Here is a 17,446-nt window from a genome sequence, read left to right as displayed (position 1 = left end):
TTGACATTAGAAAGGGCATTCAGCAGCAGGAACCACATCAAAATAGACACTGGAGCTTGGCACAGACTTCTACTGGTCCTTGTTGAATTATCCAACCCATACCAGCATGGTAAATGGATGTTAAACAATTATGATAGTGATATATACGATGGGTTTCTTTCAGTTTCTATCTATGGAATCTAGTCACAAGGCTTTTCTTGGCCTAGTAGAAGATACTTACCCAAGGTGCCAAATAGCAGGACTGGACCTAAACTTCTTAGCTACACAGCTATGCCTGCAATTCAGATAATTATTACTTACATGGTTGTCTTTATTTAGTATTGACCTTAAATTGACAAATAATTATTCACTTTACAGTTATTACCACTATCAAACAACCACTAATCATTATTTTGTATTGCATTGTTTTCAAGCTAGTAAATTTGCTTCTTTTAATGTGGTTACTTTTGTTGATTATTATAATAGTCTTACTTTGTGTTTAACCTAGGTTAGTCCTGATTGAGCAGGTCTATGATCAAAGGCATGCCAACTGTGACCATACCATCTTGGTTCTATGTACACAGAATGCAGACCACATTATTTAAAGTGTTTTTTATAAAGGAAATTTGGCAACTATTTCTTGAAGGTTGAATAGCCAAAAAAACCAAAGGTGTTCTTTGTCTACAGCTATGGCGAAAACATTTTCTGCCAAAGAAACTGCAAATTTCATTAGATGTTACTTTTAATAAGAAAAAAAAAAAAAAAAAAAAAAAATACTAGAGAAATTTAATAAAAGACAAAATAAACTAAAAGAACACATTGCTTTCTTAAAATTATCTTTTATTTGATGTACAATTTCAAATATTAGAATGAGACAAGGAAACAAATTTAAAAATAGAAAAAATAAAATTTTTGCCAAGAGAATTTCAGAGACATGGGTTAAAAATTGTCATTATAAAAAGGAGCATTTTATCAGCCTAGTTTATTTGAGCAGTTATTGATTGTCATCAGCTGCTTACTTTGGTAGAATAACTTTGATTGCTTAGAGTGGCATTCCAAATCTTCACTTCCTCTCCTATTGGCCCTTCACGCCTTTTGTCTTGTGGTCGGTCAGTATGTGGGATTCCAAACATAGCTTCACCTAAGTTCTCACTCAGTTCAGCAAGAACAGAAGGTTCATTGTAATGGGTCACAGCTTGAGCCATTGCTCTGGCACGTTTCTCAGGTAAACTACTTTTAAAGATACCAGAGCCAACAAATACACCATCAACTCCAAGTTGCATCAACAAAGAAACATCAGCTGGAGTAGCTGAAATAAACAAAATGTATTTTTCACTGGATTAGTAAATATCACTAACAGTTGATATTACATGGAAGATAACATAAAAAGTTACAAAAAAATAAATATTAGCTGGAGTGATCTTATTCTTGAGTCACTTTGGTTAATTTTACTTCAACAGACCTCAAGTATAGATGTAGCCAAGTAAATACTTGACACCACCATAATTCAAACACTTTAGATATGCAAGATATACAATTCTAATCTGAAGGTGCATGGCTCAATGGTTAGCTCACTGGGCTCACAATCATGAGGTAGCAAGCCTGATTCTCAGACTGGGCTGGGTGTTGTGTTCTTGAGCATGACACTTTATTTCATGTTGCTCCAGTTCACTCAGCTGTAGAAATGAGTTGCAACATCACAGGTGCCAAGCTGTACTGGCCTTTGCTTTGCTTTGGATAACATCGGTGGCATGGAAAGGGGAGGCTGGTATGCATGGACGACTGCTGGTCTTCCATAAAACAACCTTGTCTGGACTTGTGCCTTGGAGGGGAACTTTCTAGGTGTGATCCCATGGTCTTCATGACTAAAGGGGGTCTTTACTTTTACCTTTATCTTACAATCCTAATACAAATGTCCAAGCACTTATCATAATACCTTATATTGTAGGCATACTATAACTTGGTAATTGGGAAATATGTAGAATATGTGAAAAAGAGTAAGATGTTTTGTTTAGTGAGAATTGGCAGCTACATTTAACAAAAAAGGTGACTATATATAACAATACAGACATGTTCAATGTGAGTGTCCATGCCAAATATTTGAGAGGTAGATCCTATAATTAGAACTTATCATAAATCATAACAATGAATAACATATAGAATTGTATGAAAACACTAGACTTACCAATGCCACCAGCAGCAAAATTTACCACTGGAAGTCGACCCATTTCAGCAGTTCTCCGCAACAGTTCTATTGGAACTTGTAGCTTTTTAGCATATTCATAAAGTTCTGTTGAGTCCATAGCTTGAGCAGTTCTAATTTCACGATTGATAGTACGAGCATGTCTTACAGCTTCAGAGACATCACCTGCAAAGCACAAAGAAAAAAGAAAAGTTTTGGAAATAATATCTTAATAATATATACAACGTATTTTGGGTAGTGAGTTGCTAGAAATAGTTGACTGATGAACTTTGTAATATTTAGATGAGAGACAAAATATTGACACTAAGCAAAATCAGAACTTAGAGTAAAGTGTTCTGAATTCAAATCTTGCTGGAGTTAAATAGTATTTGTCCATTTGACTTCTACATCCACTTTGTGTTTAGTGAAAATAAATCAGCACTTATAACTTACCTAAAACATTTTTTCTGCCAACAGAAATATATTGATTTCTTCATCTTCCTGTTTATTTTAAAGAGCTTAATTGAAATCAACTTTTATATCTTAGTCAAGGGAGAAAAAGTATTGCTTATGACCTTATGCAGGACCTCTGAGAATAGTAAAGAAAGGGTGGATGTCTGGTCCAAATGCTTGCAAGAAAGATGGCGTTGCTAAATGAACCCAAGGGCCAGGTTGTGGTGTTAAATAGGACAAAATATTAGGACTACCACCCAACTAAATCTATATCCTTGTGGAATAATTTTTAGCTGTGATTTCAATAGTATACAACAAATGAAAATTAATTCTTCTCCTACATAACATGCTAAAAGTATTGTAAGTCAGCTTCTCAAATTAACTGAGAAAAAAGAGTTCAGTACTTTGTTTGCAATATTTCTATCTGTTAATGTTATATACTAAAAGAAATTGTATTTTATGTATATGAAATATATATAATTATTAAAATAAGATATATATTTGCAAATTGTAAGCCAGTTGATATTGTATTGGTTAACTAAAAAAAATATATTTAGTAATTATTTAAATTAGTTACATAGGAACAAATATATTCTGTAATTAGAATAAATATATTTTTAAAATTAAAAATCAATCAAATACTTTTAGTCAGAGACAACCTGCAGCCTGTGTGACTTTCTGAATGACATGCCTGATGAAATTTTTATAGTAGTGTAGCTCGCTTCTTGAAAAAAAGTTGCCTGTGCCTAGTTTAAAAAGTAGTTCTATAATCTAAGTAGATGTAAAAAACACAAAATATAAGTGTATCATCATCATCTTGTTCACCATTTTTGCAGTACAGCATTATATTCCAAGTATTGCTTAAATTAGAATTTTACATCCTGACACCCTTGCCATCATCAATTACAGAGTGGAGTGGGTGCAGGGTACCAATAAGGTTCTCTTACAAGAAATGGTCCTGTGTTTTGCACAAAACAATTACTATTCTGAAAAATGAACATATCTCGTATATAGGAAAAACAATATAGTAGAAGTTATATAAAGAAGAAAATAGAGTATAATATCTGATGAGTTGTAGTGCACTTGAACATTGTATACAATAAACTTCCTCTTACTATCTTTGCTTCCCAGCCACATGGTTTCAAGTTTAGTTCTACTGCATGACACCTTGGGCAAGTGTCTTCTACAATAGCCAAGGGTTAACAAAAGCCTTGTGAGTAGATTTGGTAAATGGCAATCAGAAGAAGCCCGTTGTATCATCATCATCATCATCGTTTAATGTCCGCTTTCCATGCTAGCATGGGTTAGACGATTTGACTGAGGACATTCAACCATAGAAAATCTGCCCCAATAAATTCCACCTGACCCATACAAGCATGGAAAAGTGGACATTAAATGATGATGATGACAATATCCATCACTTGTTGGCAACAACATTACCAATTGCACAACAAAGCACTTGCCAAATTTTTATTTTCAAATAAGACACAATGAATTATTTTTGTGGTTATATTTCCACAAGATAATTCACGAGCCACTTAATGCCAGCAAAAGAAGCAAGTGATAGATATGTAGCTTGGGTTTCATCAGTAGGCCTGTTGTTGCTTATAATGTCAAATATTAACTTTAGTTTGTATTCAGTAAAAAAGAATTAATATATCAAAAACAAAGTCAAAAATGAAAATAATTAACCCACCTTTCCTTCTACTTCTTGAAATAAAAATAGATTAACTATTATTTGTTCTAGTGTTTTTGAGAAAATTATATGTCTTTTAATAAAAAGAATAAAAATAAAACAAAACAAATTGATATATTAAAACTACTGTACCTGTTCCAGCTTCTCCTTTGGTTCTTATCATAGCAGCACCTTCAGAAATTCTACGCAAAGCTTCACCAAGGTCACGTGCTCCACAAACAACAGGAACTTTGAGTTTGTGTTTGTCAATATGGTTGTCAACATCAGCAGCTGTGAGGACTAGAACAGAAGGAAAGAGAATGAACAAAAATTACTTATCTCAATGTTAAACATTCTATTTTGTATTTCAATCCACATCACACAAATCTGTTTCAAATAATATCTTGAAGAATAGCACTGTTACATATGCTTAGAAATAACAAAAATAAATAGATATATGCGTAGTGAATCTTGCAGGCATGAAATGGATTTGATCCACTATAGCCAAATTTAAATTAAGGTCATTGCCAGTGCCACTGAACTGGCTCCTGTGCAGGTGACACGTAAAAAATACCATTTGAGCATGGCTGTTGCCAGTACCGCCTGACTGGCCCTTGTGCTGGTGGCACGTAAAAGCACCCATTACACTCTCAGAGTGGTTGGCGTTGGGAAGGGCATCCAGCTGTAGAAACTCTGCCAGATCAGATTGGAGCCTGGTGCAGCCATCTGGTTCGCCAGTCCTCAGTCAAATCGTCCAACCCATGCTAGTATGGAAAGTGGACGTTAAATGATGATGATGACTTCAACAGAACTTTTCTCATGGTGGAACAATGGTTTTTTTCTGTGATAGCAGTTTTACATTTTTCAGATTGCCCTAGATAGGCCAAAATAATGTCTTCACCACTTGAGCTTTCTAACTTCTTTGATTTCACCAAAAGCTAGAATTAAGATAACAAGACCACCAACTATATCTTGTTCTCAATGATATGCCTATCCTTCTGAATAGTTATAAAAACAAGAACTCCCAAGCAAAAATCAGTTAGTGACTCGAGGACAACTCAACTAGTTAGTCACTTGGTGACGACTCAACCAGTTAGTCACTTTGGTAACAGCTCTTGAGTTGAGTGAGAGCTAACATCAGTTAGTGAACTGACCACTAGAATCATGGAAGCAGGCAGACAAACAGCCAGATCTAATTCTTTTCTCTTACAACATCATTCTATCTCTCTTGGTAATTACTACTAAACAATGATGAGAACACAAACACAAACTATGCAAGGAAAATCTATATCTATCTTTATTTCGTTTGCTTTGCGATTTTATCACCTGTATAATATAACAGTAAAAATAAATCTTTCATTGCTTACAAACAGATTACATCCATCCTGCTGTGTATCAACTATTGTTTTTCATATTATTGTGATACAAACTAATCTTCAAGCGTTACATATGAATAAATGAATAAAACCTTCTGTATAACTCTATCACAATTGATAAACTTTGTCAACCGTCTTCTGGACCAAGTCAACATATTATTAGTTCAAAGCTAAACTTTCTATGAGATTCAGTTATAATGCACACTAAAAAATTGTTTCACTATCCAAAATTGGGTCAGAAAAAGAGTTGGTATGTTAAGGGAAAACAGATAAATAAAAACTACCATTATCTATGAGAGTGTGCTACACTAGAAAACATTTTCAACTGTCAGTGAAGTTGATCTTAAGTATTCACAGTTAGAAAGTAGTAAGCAAGTGACTGAAGTTCATCATCAACATTTTCATGTCTCATTGCCAACTATTTGTCTGACCACCTCATCATTTTTCCCATTAAGTTACTGCCTGCTGAAACAAATCGGTCTTATCAGGGGAGTTAATCAACAAGCATGCTGAGTACATGGTCCAAAGAGCAGAAATAGTGCAATATTTAATGAGGGTAAGGCGACAAGCTGGCAGAAATGTTAGCACACCGGGCGAAATGCTTAGCGGTATTTCATCTGCCTTTACGTTCTGAGTACAAATTCCGCCAAGGTCAACTTTGCCTTTCATCCTTTCGGGTCAATAAATTAAGTACCAGTTGCGTACTGGAGTCGATCTAATTGACTGCACCCCACTCCTCAAAAATGAGGTTGCAGCTGAGTTTTCTCATGTGCACTAAGTTCTACATGTAGTAGGGATTAATTACAGCTGCTCTCTTCTGCAGCATGCCAAAATTATTTCAGAACCATACAACAGTAATGATTATAAACTACTCTCTGTTTGACTGACAGATTAACTTCAGATTGGCAAAAGTAGTATGATACATTCCAAAAGCAGTATAATATATTCCAAAATTTGCAGTTATTCCTTGTCTATGTTATTGCCTGAATTACTGAAATATATAGGTAGGACCATCAAAGTGTTCAAAATTAAAAACAGTTCTGTAGCAGTATTTTGTACTTGGAGGATGTCACAAATTGAGCAACATATCTTACTTTACAAAGACATTAGTAACAGAAAAATACACTTATGTGGTATTGCTAAATAAACAATCGTAGCAGAGAGCTAAATAAACAATCTAAGAAGATTTGAAATTGTGATTGTTTAGTTGCTACTCATTCATGTTAACTGAAAACAATCTTCACAAAAAAGCTAATACATACAGAGTAGTTATGTCATTTGATGTGCAATACAAAAATAAATGATGATTGATAATGATGATAAAAAAATATTGATTTCTCTGACCTCTCTTTATAAGGGCAGAAAATGTGATTTGTACGATATTTGTTTTGCTCAAGAACAGAAACTGACATAAAATCCAGTGAAGTGGTTACAACAACAAAGAAAGTTACAGACTTAAGATCACTGAAATGTTATCCCTAATAATGCTGTGTTGATTAAATTGTTAAAATACAATAAGAAATTAACTCTGCCAAAATATAACAAAACAAGAACCCCAAAACAGAGCATGTAAGAAAGACTTGATATTATTTGAAAATATTAGGGTTGCTTTAATCAGAGAAACAAAAAAATAAGTCATCAAATATAAAGACCAAAACTCATAATTGTAATTAAAAACTTGTGTATTTACCTTCAGATTCATCGACCATGTCCACACCTAAAGCCTCTAAAATCTGGGCTTCAGCAAAATGACCGATACGGGCTTTAGCCATGACTGGTATTGTAACAGCATTCATGATTTCTTTAATTTTCTTCAAAGGAAAATTTTCTTTATTTTAGTGCAAACCTCAATGATATTAATTGTGAATAAATCCCTAATATTTCTGTAATAACAATTAAATATGCTAACTTCTATGGGAAAAAAGGATAAATTTACATTTGCAAGAAACTTTGTAATGGCTACTTTATTTAGCATGAAAACATTGTCAGTTGATTACATATCAATACACCATTCATTACTAAAAGTTGGAATTATGCCAAATTATTCCTTCCAAGAAATTAAGAAGGCCAAAATAAGCAAGAGAGAGACATTAAATTACTTACCAAGGGATCAGTCATTCTGGCAACACCTCCTTGGCGGCGAATATCAGCTGGAACTCTTTCAAGCGCCATAACAGCACAAGCCTATGAAATAAAATGGAAAAGTTATGTCATAAGAAATAGATAACGACTTTCCTGTGAAAGTCTCGCTTAGAACCACATACATTTATGGATGATAATGCAAAAGTGAATTAGTTTGGTTTGAAGAAAATTACCCTTGAAGTTATAATCTGTTAGGTTATTTTTGAGCAGCAAGCTAAAGAGTAAGCTATTCCATATGCTTTACTAAAAAGCTCAAAATATATATTTCTGAATGACATTTCTTTATATTTCTGACAAATGCTTTCATACACGAATTAATAATTTTATCTGCAATTATTTTACTTACATTGCTAATACCTTTAGGAAAAGCAAAACTTCCATTTCATTCACTCACAAATTATTTTAAAAAATCTTGCATTTGAAAAGGAGGATGCTAATTCTAGTTGCATTAGGATATAGCTGATTGAATTAACTTCCAAAATTGAAAGACAAGTTGATCCCAGTAGGTTTGATCTTGAGACAGTAAGGTGAGCTAATCTGTCCATTTCAACTAATTATGAATACATTATTAGTATTACTGTAAGAAAAGAGAAAGGATTACAGATAATTCAATTTTAACCCAAGAACATGAGACTTGGTGCTAATGAATAATTAGTCTGATGTCATACTTTTGTGCATTCAAATGCAGTTAAAATCAATGATACTTTTCATCTCTTGTAGGTTACTGTTTAATCTTTACTCTTTTACTTGTTTCAGTCATTTGACTGCGGCCATGCTGGAGCATCGCCTTTTAGTCAAGTAAATCGACCCTAGGACTTATTCTTTGGAAGCCTAGTACTTATTCTATCGATCTCTTTTGCTGAACCGCTAAGTTACGGGGACGTAAACACACCAGCATCGGTTGTCAAGTGATGTTGGGGGGGGGGGACAAACACAGACACAAACATACACACACACACATATATATATATATATATATATATATATATATATATATATATATATATATATATATATATATATATATATACGACAGGCTTCTTTCAGTTTCTGTCTACCAAATCCACTCACAAGGCTTTGGTCGACCCGAGGCTATAGTAGAAGACACTTGCCCAAGGTGCCACGCAGTGGGAATCAACCCGGAACCATGTGGTTGGTAAGCAAGCTACTTACCGCACAGCCACTTCAAATTATTGTCTTGCTCTTACATTATAACAGATCTTAGGCAATATAAAGAATTCATTATTGTCAACAATAAAACAATTAAAAAAAGACAGATTTACTCCAGCTTCTTCTGCAATACATGCTTCATCTGCATTGGTAACATCCATAATGATTCCTCCTTTAGCCATTTGTGCCATACCAGCTTTGACCTTGAAGGTTCCTAGTAAAAAATAATAAAAAACATATATTTTACTAATGTTATAAGGAGAATGACTTGAATCTAGTAAAAATAATATGTAAGCCTATAAATTAAATGAAATAGGTAACATAAGAAAGCATTATGTTAAAGATTAAATGTATCATATTCAATTCTAACATCAACAAAAGAATACAAATTTATGAGAGAGAGAGAGAGAGAGAGGAGAGAGAGAGAGAGAGAGAGAGAGAGAGAGAGAGAGAGAGAGAGAGAGAGAGAAAAAACAGAAAAGTTAAAGTCAACCACAGTAACATTTCAACATAAAACAGAGGAAAAACTAAATACTGCAAAGCATTTAGACCATCATCTTAACATTTCTGCCAGTCTACTGACTCTACATTAATATTTAATATTATCAGGCTTTTAAATGAAACTTTCTGACTTTTATTTCAGTGAAAATATTTTCCCAAGGAAAACTTTCACAAACTATGGCATCAGGTAAAAAAATACATTTGGGTTAACTATAACAGCACTTGAGCATCATAGCAGGCACTTTGTGTATTCATTCACTAATATAGCAATAATTCTTGCTGGTTCAGTTCAGGTACCCTAAGTATATAGAGATTATCGTTATAAACAGTGAGCGCATTGTACAGTTATTTTCATACCCTTGAGATCTGAATGAGGTTTCTGTACTTATATATAATTTTTATTCTGTATTGTGAAGATTGGTCAATACAGCAGTTTGGATTTACTGTTTACACAATCTGCTCTCATATTGTATTTTAAGATGGCTAGTAGAAGAAAAAAATTATAAATTACTGTTTTAATATAACCAACATTTTTTCCTTTAGCATTATTACATTATATTACAGAGAATAATTTATAATTTAATTTCTTTTTTGATTGATACAAGCTAAAATATGTTAGTGTGTTATGTTGAAAATGTTAGCAAATTGCAACTAGCTATAATATGAATTGGTAACTGTAACCCTAAATTCAGAAGCTAAGCAATTTTAATTTTTCAACAACTTAGCCTTGTAAAAAGAATTAGAATATCACAACTGTTGTAGCTGTGAACAGGCTGTGTCAAAAAGTCAACAGTTTTGTGAAGTCATACTTTATAAGATAATTAAAGTGTAAAACACACCAGTTTTCCTTCCTGCAGTTTCATCCTTCACAGCTGTTAAATTGGTAACAACAACATCAGGATCTATAAGCAAAAAATGAATATTAATAATAATCTTAGTAATAATGGTGACAATGATTTATAACACAGGATAAGGTTACAAATTGGTGGAGAAAGTTCACAGACTAAACTGACCCCAGAAGACTGATATTTATGGCATTTCTTAAAAAAAAAATTCTTTATGAAGTGAATGTTTGAAATTTAAAATGATTTCTTTCTTTTTTTAAATTTTCAGACAATCATAATGAAAGGCAATGTTAACTAGATGGAGGAATTAGTTTAGAATAATGAGGTTTTACAAAGCCACAGATGACAAAGTAATATTGCAGTGGGGATATAAGTTGATATATTTGACCCTAAGTACTTACTAGTTGTCATTTTCTTGATGCCAGAAATTTAGAAAGCAATGTTGGTGGAATTTGTGAGAAGGAAAGCTAAACACCTAAGATACATAGGGAAGAAGAAAATAGAAGTTGGGGTACTGTTGCTTTGATGATTGTGATTGATTTACAAATCAGAACTGAGTAATAGAATCATTTCGCTTGAAATCAAACCTTCGTTCTTAATATTGTCCCTATCAACTCACACTAATCACCCTTCAGTGTTACCAAATCATCTTTCCTTCTCCACCACCATACATCTCTCACTCACCCCAAGCACTACATCTACCTCCCTTCTCACACTCTTGCAACCTACCCACCAACAGATCATCTCTCTTTCTCTCATCCTTCCCTTGACCACTGTATCACTGACCACTGCCTTCCCGCAACTATACATCATTGATCACCCCTCCACCCTTATACGCCATCTACTACATCCACCCTTCAATCCTACCCAAATTTTATAGTCATCACCTTCCCTATCTTCTTGCCAATGTATATTTCCCATCCCTCAACACTTATTCATCATTCATTATATTTTCCTCCTCACCTATTCCCCACACTCTCCATACGAGTTTGCAACCTTTCCAGTTCCACTCTCTCTTCTATAATGTGAATAGTATTCCTCTACTGGGATGTCTGTTTTGTTCTAGTCTCTTCTTTCATACTTTAACCTCTCATTGCCTAACATGAAATCACCTCCCTCTTGTCTGTAGTCCCACTCAGTCAAAGGGATCTCAGCTTTGCAAGCTGCATAGCAACCTCACTAGTGCTAGTGCCATGAAAAAATCAATCGATAGACACAGTAAAGTGGTTGGTATTAGGAAGGGCATCTAAACACAGAAACCATACCAAAGCAGACATTGGATACAATACAATTCTTAGACCCACTGGATCTTGTCAAACTGTTCAACCCATGCCAGAATAGAAAATGGACATTGAAGGGTGATGATGATTTCTAATACTGAAGCCTCAAATTTTGGGAAAAGTTATAGATAATTAAATTCACACAAGGTAATTGATTGGTACTTATTTAATATGAATATCCACCTGCCCCCTCAGAAGAATGAAAGGCAAAGTCAACCATGGTAAGATTTGAACTCAAACCATAAAGTACTGTAAGCTGATGTCATAAAGCTTTTTTTGTCTGATATGCAAATAATTCTACAAACCACTACCCTAGAGGAGCAGTTAATAACAATAGTTAATATTCACAACCTAACATGACCATCAAACTAAACAATGCCTTTATTGTTGATTTAATTGATAAAAATACATAAAATCATATATGAACTTGTTTTTTTTTTAAGTCTGTGATAAACCAAAGAATTACATCAATGACTTATAAAAATAGAAATGGAGAGCTAATTGAAAACCCATCTGATCTCAATTTAAACAGTGGAGGAGGAGTCGGAGGTGGGGAGGAGGAGTCGGAGGTGGGGGAGGAGTCGGAGGTGGGGAGGAGGAGTCGGAGGTGGGAAGGAGGAGGAACAATATAGATTTAGTACAGGAGTGGGTGTTGGTATTTTGATATTAGTTTATGACTAAAAAACTATCTCCCCATTCAACAACAGATGATAGAACCGCTTATGTCAGTCAGCCCCAGCTGTCAAATACTAAAACAAAAAAATGTTACCAGAAAATATTTTGTTCTCATCAGTTGGGGGTGCCAGAAATGTCAGAGAGAGAGGGGGGGGGGGAGAGAGAGAATGGAGCGAGGGTGACAGTAGAATAATGATTGTTAAGAACCATATAGAATGACAGTTCATTCCAAGCGAGGTAAAAAACAATGGTTTTGCTATTTTTGGGGATCACATGCATCCTGCACATCCTGTGTATACCTATATCCTTAGTTAATGTGGGAATAAAATTTGTAAATCAATACAGTTTAATCTTCCAAACAGCTTAAAGTAGTCTAGAAATACATGAAAATAGTTTACTATAGCCACAGTGCTGGTTTTGTAGTCTCCTAGATCTAAGGATGATATTTTACAATGTGAATTCTAACAATTTCAACAAAGTTTCATGAACACAAAGTAGGAGTTTATGTGTATCATTTAATAAACCAATATGAAGAGCCTTAATTCTTATTTCTTTTTATTAAAAAGAAGACAACAACATGCATTAAAAGCATGTTTGTTTAGTTCCAGGTTAATTCTGATGGAGCAGACCTATGATCAAAAACTTCCCAACCATGGCCATATTGTCTTTTTAGGGGATGTAAGACTATGTTATCTCAAATGTTCTGTCCATAAAAAAGATATGATTTGGAAGAGATTTGGCTGATATTTATCCATTTTGAGGTTTGCCTCTTTTTTTCTTTCTGAAGTACAGTATTGAAAGTTAATGAAGAATATGGTAGGTCTTTTGTTATTGTGTATAGCTCTAGTTTGCTTTGTTTGAGCAGGCTTATAGCATAGAGGCAGACCTATAGCATAGAGGCAGACCTTAGCATAGAAACACCAGATTAAAAAATAAACGGGTTTAATTAATATTTAGGTTATTGTAATAATATTTTGAACTAGTAATGTACTGTCCTATTTTTAAGATTGTGAGAGTTTATTACAGGGGATTTTGGCTACAGTATTGAAGAAGCTTTGTAGAAGCTGGTAATACTGAAAAATCAGTCAAGAGATTAACACTTTGTATCCTACTACCACCACTACCATCATTGCATTATGTCAGCAAATAAGACAAGTGAATCTTAGAGTAATGACACTTTAAAGTTGAGGAGTGTTTTATTGACTTGTAATTCTGAGTTTAGTGCTGTCTGTGGAGAAAGATGTGAGAAAGAACAACAGCATATTCAGAGGACAAGTCGTATTCCATTTGCTTAATACTATTAAAACTTTAGATAAGTACTGGCTGAGCAAAACACACAGGTGAATGAACACATTTTTCTTATATGAGAATAACAGACATAGCTGAGACAAAATAAACTGCTAACTAAAAACTAGATGTATTAGATTGTTATATGAAAATAAGAAAATTGAAATAGCATGGCAATGTGATGAAAACTAGATGTAATGTCTGGCAACAAAATAACAGCCAGAGTTTAAAACCTAATTAAGATTGATATAAGATAGCTATAATTAATAAATTTTTTTTAGATTGGCACAAGCTAAAAATTTGTAAGGCAGGAATGTTTGACTGAATCAACTCTAGTACAAGTTTGGTATTTATTTTATTTTCCTGGAAAAATGAAAGATAAAGTTCATCTTGGTGAAATTTGGAGTTGGGACAACTGCTTGGTATTTAGTCCGGTTTAATCCAGTGCTCTGCTATTCTTAACACTATTACAATTAATAAAGGATATTATTACCAAAGACAGTAACAGTGCAAACAAAGTAAATCCTAGAAGTAAAAAATTATCTGTACTTTTGTCTAAATTTCTTTAGGTTGGCCACACTGCTTTCAGTGCTTGTGCACTAAAAGGTGGTACTCTTGTGGTTACATAACCAAAGTTTGACCTAGATTGTTCAAGTTTTCTTTCTTCTGTTACAGAGTAAACACAGCTGCACCACTGGCAGTGTGCACCAAAGAAGAATAGAAATCAGTGATCCGATTTCTCTAGTCTGAAGCTGTGTCAGGGGCTGAAATTCATCATAGGCTTTCAGTTCTCCACCTTATAGAAGTGTGTAAGAATGGATCAAGAAGTTTTAAAATGGCCAGACAAGAGTGAAGCATGAAGAGAGAGCAGGATGTCCATCAACCTCCATCACTAATGCAAAGACTCAACGAGCTTGAAAGATGGTTCTGGTGAACCAATAAGTGACCATCGATGAGGTGGCATATTCTCTGCAAACTAGCCATGGTTCTGCATATGAAATCATCTACAGCAAGCTTCACTTCTTTAAAGTCTGTGCAACCCATGTTATCCTCTCCTGTTACCTCTCATCAACAACAACGGACGACTGTGTCTTCCCCTGTTGAAGAACATCAACAACAACAAAGATCAACCATCAATACAGAGTTTGCGGAAATACAACAAATGATTTCGGCTTTAAGATGAGAAATAGCAGAAATCAAATCAAGCGTTCATGTAGAACCCTGCAATGAGAGACCTTATTGGAGTGCCTTGCTAAAAAGTCTCCCCGTAGCTCTTGCCAAATCTAGATGCATCGAAACAGCTGCTGAATCTGTTAGCCACGGAGTAATTGCCACTGGTGTATCAAAGGACATAGCTGACCTTCTGGCATTTGCTGCCAACTCATCCAAAGACCTAGGTTGTGCTCCCCTGATGGGTATTCTCTGCTTTGGTTAACCAGGACAAAAACCCAAACTAATCAGGCTGTCTTTTTCAAACTCTACTGAGGCACGTTCATACCTTTTAGCCCCTGGTAAAGCTAGATGTGAAAATAGAATTATCTTTAGAACATGCCCTGGCCTAACACCTGATGCACGTCCAAAACTACATGCTGCAACTTCCTTAAATCGCAACTCAGCACAACATGAAAGCTTCAGCCTACGTGATGATGGGCAGATACGGCAGTTTATTAAGGTTGGTGAAACATGGAAAAGAGATACCAGATGGTCTGAACACACTGTACCACAATAGCTGGCAATGAAAAAACTGTGGGAAACTAAATCAGAACAACCTGCCATCCCTACACATCATCATAGACTGAAATCAAGGTACAAACTGTTGTCCTTAAATGCTCATAGTTTGTGCAACAAGATACATCTTTTTGATTCTTACATTAAAGGTATCAACCCCAATTTCATTACAGTCACGGAAATATGGGCACATTCCTTACTCTGTGATGGGGTTTTCAGTATAGCTGACAACAACCTGTATCGCAAAGACCACATTAATTGTTGTAGAGGTGGTGAGATGGTCTACATTCGTTCAAACTTTTCAACAATTCCTTGCATTGACTTGAACCAATCACAAGAAGTATTTTTCTGCGATATATGTATGACCATGTTAACGCTTCTACATGGAGTTGTTTACCCATCCCCCCAAACTACCATCAGGACATACAACTTTGTGATATCTTCAGAACCGCCACCAGGAAAACAGCCACTTATTGTTTTTATTGCAGGCAACTTCAATTACGCTGAGATTGATTGGGAAACCTTTTGTTGGCTGCAAAACGCAAATGATTTCCTTGAGCTAGTGCTGGACTCAAACTGGTTCCAAGTAGTCAGCTCCCCAACAAGAGGTGACAAAACTTTGGATCTACTCTTTACCACTACTCCTGAAACGGTTATTAGTGTTACTACTGAGGAACCTTTAAGCGACTCTGATCATGCTATGATCATTGCCAATTTGTCCCTTATGGGCAGTAACAAAAACCACAGCCATTTCCAAATTGCTCGCTTAGACTGGAATAAAGCAGACTGGAACTCTTACTGCACCAAGCTAAAATGCCCAAACTAGCTGGAATTTTACAACTCTAGAGATGTGAATACCATACTTCAGAATATCCTGAACTCAAGATGGACAGTATGTGCAACATCAGTACCACGTAAGCACAAAAAACATCCCAAAAGTGCAATTTGGAAGACTGCAGCAGTCAGACTTGTCAGGAAAGACTGTCGTATGCTGAACTGGAATACAAACTGCATAAATTAGATATAAATAGGAAAAGTGCAATAAATCATCCAACCATCTCAAGCAGGTGACAGAAAGGGGAGTGCTTGAATTTGAACAGTGCATAGCAACCAACACTGATAGTAAAGTGTTCTAGAAATATGTACATTCAATGTAGAGACCTCACTCTCCAGTTGGTCTTCTTCGCAATCCCCACACAGGCCAGATTACTGACGGTCTCAGGGAATGCACAGAACCTGGGGGGTGGGGAGGCGGTGTGCCCTGGGCAGAACTTTTAAAGAGGCAGCACTTTTCATCTTGTTGTAGGCTATTGCTGTCAGCAATATGTATTTTTTGTGGGGTCTGGGGGTGGTACACACCCTAGCTATGCTAGTGCACAGAACTCATTGCTGAATGCTATGCAGGCATTTTCACTGTTGAAAATCAAAATGTACCACCTCCACCACCTCTGACATCAAATTCTATAACAACTATGGAATTTACACCTGCAATGCTGCAACATCACTTTAAGAATAAGTGCAACTATGCCTCTCCTGGTCTTGATGGTACCTGCTTCTCAAAAGTGGTGGGTACTTTCTTCTGCACCAACTTTCACTCTTCTTTCAATTCTGTCTTAACAACAGTGCTACTCCGGAACAGTGGAAAACTGCCAGTGTCATTCCTCTGTTCAAAAAGGGTGACCACAAGTTGTCTGTCAACTATTGTCCAGTCAGTCTTACTAGCTGCATTGCCAAACTGATGTGTCAGAGAAACTGTGTCAGAGAAACACTCTGGATCTTCTGGAATTCTCACAGCCTTATCCAGCCCTCACAATTTGGATTTATCCCTTACTCCAGCTGCTGTGATCAACTTACTGTTTCTTGAAGATATCACCTGGATCACTGATGGTGGCTCATGGGTGGATGTTGATTACCTTGACTTTGCTAAAGCTTTTAATTCTGTGTCACACAAAAGACTTATGGCAAAACTCTCTGCAATGGGTGTGAAAGATGATCTTCACAACTGGTTGTAGTCTTCCATTCTCAGCTGAAAAAATGTAGTCACTGTTCTAGGATAGCATTCTTCACCCTATGAGATATCATCTGGTGTGCCGCAAGGATCTGTTCTTGGTCCCCTTTCATTTATTGCATACATTAATGATATAGATGCCAAT

General features: G+C 35.4%; 1 protein-coding gene across 5 annotated transcripts in view; it reads right to left on the bottom strand.

Annotated features, from left to right (window-relative positions):
* Nucleotides 1–802: 802 nt before the first annotated feature.
* Nucleotides 803–17,446, bottom strand: part of LOC106876231 (pyridoxal 5'-phosphate synthase subunit SNZERR) — a 55,756-nt gene continuing 39,112 nt past the window's right edge. For all 5 annotated transcript variants that reach the window (XM_052968311.2, XM_052968313.2, XM_052968310.2 and 2 more), the window contains 7 exons: nt 10,318–10,380; nt 9,091–9,191; nt 7,769–7,849; nt 7,356–7,476; nt 4,443–4,589; nt 2,165–2,347; nt 803–1,288 (listed from right to left, as the gene is read on the bottom strand). In XM_052968311.2, coding sequence (XP_052824271.1) covers nt 987–1,288; nt 2,165–2,347; nt 4,443–4,589; nt 7,356–7,476; nt 7,769–7,849; nt 9,091–9,191; nt 10,318–10,380 — 998 coding nt within the window. In that variant the 3' untranslated portion in view covers nt 803–986. The remainder of the gene's footprint in view (nt 1,289–2,164; nt 2,348–4,442; nt 4,590–7,355; nt 7,477–7,768; nt 7,850–9,090; nt 9,192–10,317; nt 10,381–17,446) is intronic.

The sequence above is a fragment of the Octopus bimaculoides genome, chromosome 5 (genome assembly GCF_046866305.1).
Source record: "Octopus bimaculoides isolate indiv1 chromosome 5, ASM4686630v1, whole genome shotgun sequence".
NCBI lineage: Eukaryota > Metazoa > Mollusca > Cephalopoda > Octopoda > Octopodidae > Octopus > Octopus bimaculoides.
This window is presented reverse-complemented; position numbering and strand designations above follow the sequence as displayed.